We start from the raw sequence: 6,368 nt of genomic DNA on the forward strand, positions 1-6,368 counted from the left end.
AACAGTTGGATTTCAAGGTACCGTGCTTGTGGATCATGGCAGGATTGAAAAGTTCACCAAAGTCTTCATAGCGCCTTATGACAAGGAATTAGATCCAGAGCTGTTGCTGACTAGCGATGTTAATGTTGTCTGGGCCAAGCGCCACGTGGTGAACAAGCAAGTGAAAGCGAGTGTAGTGGCACTCGTGAAGGATGTGGTTCCAGATCGGATTTGGGTGCCAGGAAATGGATGGAGGAGAGTGAGGAAGTATGTGGATTTGCCGCCCATGTGTTATAACTGTTGCCGGTACGGACACAAGGCGTGGCGTTGTCAATATGACACTGTGTGCCGGTTTTGCAGTGGGAAGCATAGTAGTAAGGTTTGTGGTGAAAAGATCATAAACGGCGAGAAGATTGTACCTAAGTGTTGTAACTGTGGTGAAAACCATAACGCAGGCTCGGCCAAGTGTGAGAAAAGACCCTCATTATTGGATCAAGTGGAGTCAAAAACGCATCGAGCTCCGAAGCAGTTTGTTCCGGCCGTGACACCGACGAGTAATGCGTGGTTCCCTCTGCAGGAAGAGCTAGTTGAGCCAACGACAGTGGCCATGGCGGCGGGGGAGGCATTTTCCCCTGACGAGTTCCAGCTTGGTAGTCGAGCCAAGTTTGGTAATAGGAAAGTGGTATCGAAATCTTGGACTTCCCGCAGGCCCAGCGGATGTGCAGCGGTTTCACAACCCTCCACATCAGATGCGGGTTGCCAGCTATCAGAGTTATCGGCTCCACGTCGGAGGTATGTAAGCGAGAGCGTGGTTGAACATGAAGCTGGTGATCAGTTGTTGAGACAGGTGATCAGGCTGGAGGAGGACAACCGGAAGCTACAGGACCGAATACGGCATTTGGAGCAGCGGAGACGAGGACTGGAGGAGACTAAATCAGATAATGGGAGTGAGAGACTGTTGGTGAGTCCAAAAGAAAAAGTCATTACACTTGTGTGCATGTTGAATGATCTTGTAAGAAATGAAGAGTTGATGGGTAAAGAGATGGAGGGGACTGATTTAATTAAGGTAATAATGGAAATAGTGCTAAAATGGGGACTAATGTAAATAGTCTTCAATGTATATCATGGAATGTGAATGGCCTCTCCGCACGAATGACTGATTTGCATTGCTATGTGTTGCATAACAATATTGATGTGGTGGCATTGCAGGAAACCTTGGATCGCGACGGCTCTTTGGTGCCTCTTCGTAGTTACCAGCATTTTATCCTTCCGGCAGGTGAGGGTGTGCGTGGAATGGCCGTTTATGTTAAAAATAGTATACCGGCTGAATTAGTTTCAACTCCTGGGAAATGTGGGGGAATTGAGTACATAGCAGTAAGACTTAGACTTGCCGAAGGCTATTTTGTTTTAGTTAATGTGTATGTGAGTCAGAACTCACTAAAGTTCGAACACTTACCAGACTCGGTGTTTCGGGAACCTACCTTGCTGGTCGGGGATTTAAATGCCAGACATGCTGTGTTAGGCTCGTCTGGCAGTAGTAATTGGAATGGTACTGTATGGCACCAGTTTCTCAGTGATTGCGATGAAGCACGCTTACTTGGGGATAACTCACCCACTCACTTGCAGGGAGGGAGGATAGATTATGCATGCTTGTTTAATATTCAAGGCATGGAGGGTAAATGTACAGTGATTTCAGAGCTGTTAAGTGATCATTTTGCGCTTTATGTTGAGTTACCCCTGCGAAAAGCATGTGGCGGCCATAGTAGAGTTAGGTATTTCATTAATGATAACAACAGGGAGATATTTCTTCGTAGCATGAATGAGTGGTACAGTGCTTATCATCCGCATGATGTTGACACTTTCTATGAAGATCTCGTTGCACAGATAGCTGCATTGGTCGACAAAAAAAAATCAAACTGTAAACACACCTCCATGAGAAAAAAATATACCAAGGATGAGCAAGTTCGAGCATGGAATAACACTCTAAGTAGGGCTCATCAGGAGTGGATTCGATCTGGAAAAAGTGAGGAAGCTAAGGTTGCGTTACAGGAAGTAGCTAAAGCATGTAGTGTAGTTAGAAAGGAAGCTAGGGAAAAATATTGGAAGTCTTTTTTGGGGACAATAGCTGCAACAAGGAGCATTAAAGAAATATGGAGTCACGTTAATAGGGTGCGAGGAGTGCAAACAGGTGTTAAGGTGGTGAGCGATCCCCAGGCTGTGGCTGATGAGTTGATTGATAAGTGGGCACATGCAGCCAGCAGGTCTACTTTACCGCAGGAAGTTAGAAGAGAATTTGCTAAGCACGAGTCTGAGAGAAATGCTTTCATAGGTTCTTGTATAGACAGAAATGACCCCTCGTGTGCTACCATCACCAGGGAGGAATTGCTGGCTGCTGTAAAGAAAGGGAAATCCACTGCTCCTGGTGCTGATGGTATTACGTATGACATTTTGAATTGCTTGGCGAGTATGGAGAATGGGCCATTGCTTGATTTATTTAATATGAGTTTCAGGTTAGGTAGATTGCCAAGACAGTGGAAGGAAGCGATTATAGTTCCAGTACCAAAGGGCAGCGGTGGACACAGGCCAGTGTCCCTAACATCATGCTTGTGTAAGATGATGGAGAGAATAATATTAAATAGACTATTGTACTTGCTTGGTGACAACATTTCTAATAATGTTTATGGCTTTGTTAAAGGTAAAAGTACATCTGACTGTATAGTTGCTTGTCTTTCCAACCCACATGATTATTGTAGAGTTTTTGTGGATCTACAGGGTGCCTTTGATAAGGCAGATGGTCACATGATATTGTATGAGTTGGCAAATGTGGGTGTGTCTGGTAGAATGCTTGGTTGGATCTCTCATTATCTTAGTGAGAGGAGTGCTAGGGTTCTGTATGATGGGAAACTTTCTGTTGTCCGTCATTTTGAGTTAGGAACTCCCCAGGGAGGGGTTCTTAGCCCCACTCTATTCAATATTTTAATGAATAAAATTGCAAAAGAAGAATATTCTCCTGGTGTGAAGGTTATAATATATGCTGATGATATATTAGTCCAATCGCCTTCTGTGGCTAAGATGCAGATTGCTTTAAATCAATTCATTTCTTGTTGTGTTGCCTTGGGGCTAGTTGTTAATGAAATAAAGACAAAATTTCAGTGTAGGAGCCAGGGTAACGTTACACTAACGTTAAATGGGAAGAAACTTGAGAGAGTGCAAGCATATAAATATCTGGGGATGTACATAGGTTATAATAAATCTGCAAGGATTGCTGAATTGCGGCACATAGAAGCCTTATGTGAGGGCAGGCTACAGCCACTACGAGCTCTGGCCTGCTCCGGTCTTGGCGTTGGGATTCCGGTCCTTCGTATGATGTATATAACTACTGTTAGATCAATTATAGACTATGCTGCACCATGTTTGTCTATGTTGGGGATGGAAAGGATACGCAAACTTGAACTATTGCAAAATGAGGCCATGAGAATTATTTTTTGCTGTCAACGTAATGCAATGATTGATGCGATGCGACTGGAATTGACTTTACCGAGTGTATGTGACAGAATACAAGAACTGTGTGTTAAGACTGTTATTAAAAATGTTAGACTTGGTGGACACTTGGATATTGTGAGAGAGCTGCAATGTACTAGAAGTAAATCTACCTTTGTACGCCATGTTAAAGGGCTTATGATAAAGTACAAGGTTGCGCACCTGTGTTGTCCTTTACAGGTGAGTGGCAACGGTGTTGTCCCTCCTTGGGAGGACGTGGCAGTGGAGGTGATAGTTCAACCTTTAACTAGGAGGAAGTTTGAGTATGTTCCTGGATATTTGAGGGCTACGTACAGCCATATGGTCGATTGTATTCAAAAGGAGAACAACATACACGTTTTTTGTGATGGGTCAGTGGGTGAGGATGGTCGAGCTGGCTGTGGTGTGTTAATGATTGATTACAACGAGTGTGAGGAGTCGCGTGAAAGTTCAGTGGCTATTCGATTGTCTGATGGTATATCATCGACTCAGGCTGAATTGTATGCTATTTATGTTGCTCTTCGTGAAGTGTTAACTAAAGATAAGGATGTGCGTATTTTTGTGGACAGTAGGGCGGCACTAGATTCACTTAATAGTCGGAAACCTGTATATGTAGAAATCGTGTCACTATGTAAAGCTCTTTTGGGGAGAATTAATGTTACGTTTTATTGGGTACCCTCTCATGTTGGAATTCTCCAAAATGAGAAGGCAGATATGCTGGCCAAGCGTGGGGCTCAGAAAGATGTAATTGATGTGATATGTAACTTGTCTCTTCGTCAAATAAGGAGTGTAGTTAGGAAGGAACAGTATTGTATAGAAAGAACTAGGATGGCTAGGGAACATGTCAACAGTAGTACATTTGAGCACTATGATGCGGTTAGTAACCAAGTTAGTGTTACCTATGGAAGAGATGGTGTAAGAAGTGATACGGTGAAGATGAGGATGAGGTTAGGGTACAAGTATTACTGGCAGTACAAAGAAGTATTTACCATTGACGAAGCACGGTGTAGGGTGTGTGGGGAGGAAAATGGTCACACTTTAGAGCACTATGTATTGAGGTGTTCATGTGTGGGTGAATTTCGGAACGATGACATTGTTGATGTGACTCTCCAGATTATCTGGATGTTACAGAATGGAATGGTGGAAGAAATATTAAAGAAGTACAAGGCTTTTGCCCCACGGTTATGATTTTGGCTATATGACTGTGATAAATTGTCTGAGTTTTTGTGATCTCGAAGTCTTTTTCTGTTGTTTATTTTCTTGTGTTTGTGGGTATATGATATTGTTCGCATCGCTCTGGCTCCTCTCTCAATCCCATAGTGACGGACTTCCCACCCCTCGAAGTGCACTGCTCGTCCCTGGGTCCCGTTGGTAGCTCAGATCATGAGGCAGTCCTTACCAAGATACCGCTACAGAGGCCCCAGGATGAGAGTGCTATCCGCACTCTGACAGTGGGAGAAGGCTGACTGGGCGGGATTTCGCCGCCACCTGTCGCAGCTCCACTGGGAGAATCTGCTGCAGGGCGACGTGGACCAGCAGGTTGAGAGCTTCACTGAGGTGCTGTTGGGAGCACAGGCCCGCTGGGTGCCCCACAAGCAACATAGAAGTAAGGCTTCTGACCAGCCATGGTTCAGACCTGTGTCGCACCGCCTCTGACAGAAAATTTCATGCATGGCGAACCTATAAGCGCCACCCCACGAGATACAACAGAACACGCCACAGCATAGCAGCTGCCAATATGGAAGCCACTCAGCTCTGGGCCAAGAACAAATGGGTGGAGGATAAGAAGAAGCTGAGGGGTGGTCAAGTCGGCTCAAAACAGTGGTGGGGCCTCGTCAGGGACAGCCAAGGGGAAATGAACGAGTCCAGCATTCCTCTCTTGAGAGGGGACGGTAGCACCGCCACTTCAACCAAGGAGAAGGTGGACCTGCTGGTTTGGAATTTTTCACAAAAAATGACTGTTCCTGACCCCACTAGGCCTCCTCCTTCACTCCTGTGGTAGCAGGTACCAGGATGACCTCACTCACCACGAATGAGGCAGAAGTGCGAGCTGCCCTCAACGCACTAGAGGAGATGAAAGCGGTGGGGCCTGACAGGATGAGCCCCTGGGTTCTTCAGCGGTGCTCTGGAGAGTTGGTTTGCCCCCTCACCAAGATATTCAAGGCCATCCTTCGGCACAACACGTGGCCACGATTGTGGAAGGCCAGCCTCGTCGTCCCTGTGCATAAGGAAGGCAACAGGTCTGTGGCAACCAATTACCGCCCAGTCTCCCTCCTGTCTGTGGTGGGCAAAGTGATGGAGGGCATCATTGCACAGCACCTCACCGCCCACATGGATAGTCAGCACCTCATCAGCGACAGACAGTTTGGATTCAGGAAAGGGCGTTCAGCCGCGGACCTCAACTTGCTCCTGACCAGCGAGTGGAGCAACGCCCTGGATCAAGGGAAACCAACGGCTGTTCTGGCGCTGGATATTGCTGGTGCTTTTGACTGCGTGTATCATCCTGTCCTGCTGGAGAGGCTACACGTGGTTGGTGTGGACGGTGCTCTGCTCCAGCTACTGCGCGACTACCTGCAGGGGCGGCATATGCAGGTGATGCACAACGGGCAACAATCGTCCCCACACCACGTAACAGCAGGAATACCACAAGGCAGCGTGTTAGGGCCGTTGCTGTGGAATGTATACATAAATGACCTGAACCTCGTCCCCAGCGCCAGGGCGTATGCTGATGACATCACCATGTCATTGGCCTTCAACCCTGGGGAGGAAGCCGTCACCACATCACGTCTCAACACCATCCTTCGCCGCATCGAGGAGTGGGGGAACAGATGGCAGGTGAAATTTGCTGCTGAAAAGACACAGCTGCTTGT

At 46.6% G+C, this 6,368-nt stretch overlaps 1 protein-coding gene across 1 annotated transcript in view; it reads left to right on the forward strand.

Moving 5' to 3' along the window:
- The window catches only part of LOC123503765, a 5,109-nt gene extending 423 nt beyond the window's left edge, over window positions 1-4,686 (forward strand). Inside the window, exons 1-2 of the mRNA XM_045253767.1 lie at window positions 1-940; window positions 1,189-4,686. The exon at window positions 1-940 is cut by the window's left edge and continues 423 nt beyond it. Coding sequence (XP_045109702.1) covers window positions 1-940; window positions 1,189-4,686 — 4,438 coding nt within the window. The remainder of the gene's footprint in view (window positions 941-1,188) is intronic.
- The last annotated feature ends 1,682 nt before the right edge of the window (window positions 4,687-6,368 follow it).

The sequence above is a fragment of the Portunus trituberculatus genome, chromosome 14, assembly GCF_017591435.1.
Source record: "Portunus trituberculatus isolate SZX2019 chromosome 14, ASM1759143v1, whole genome shotgun sequence".
In the NCBI taxonomy this organism is placed as follows: Eukaryota; Metazoa; Arthropoda; class Malacostraca; order Decapoda; family Portunidae; genus Portunus; species Portunus trituberculatus.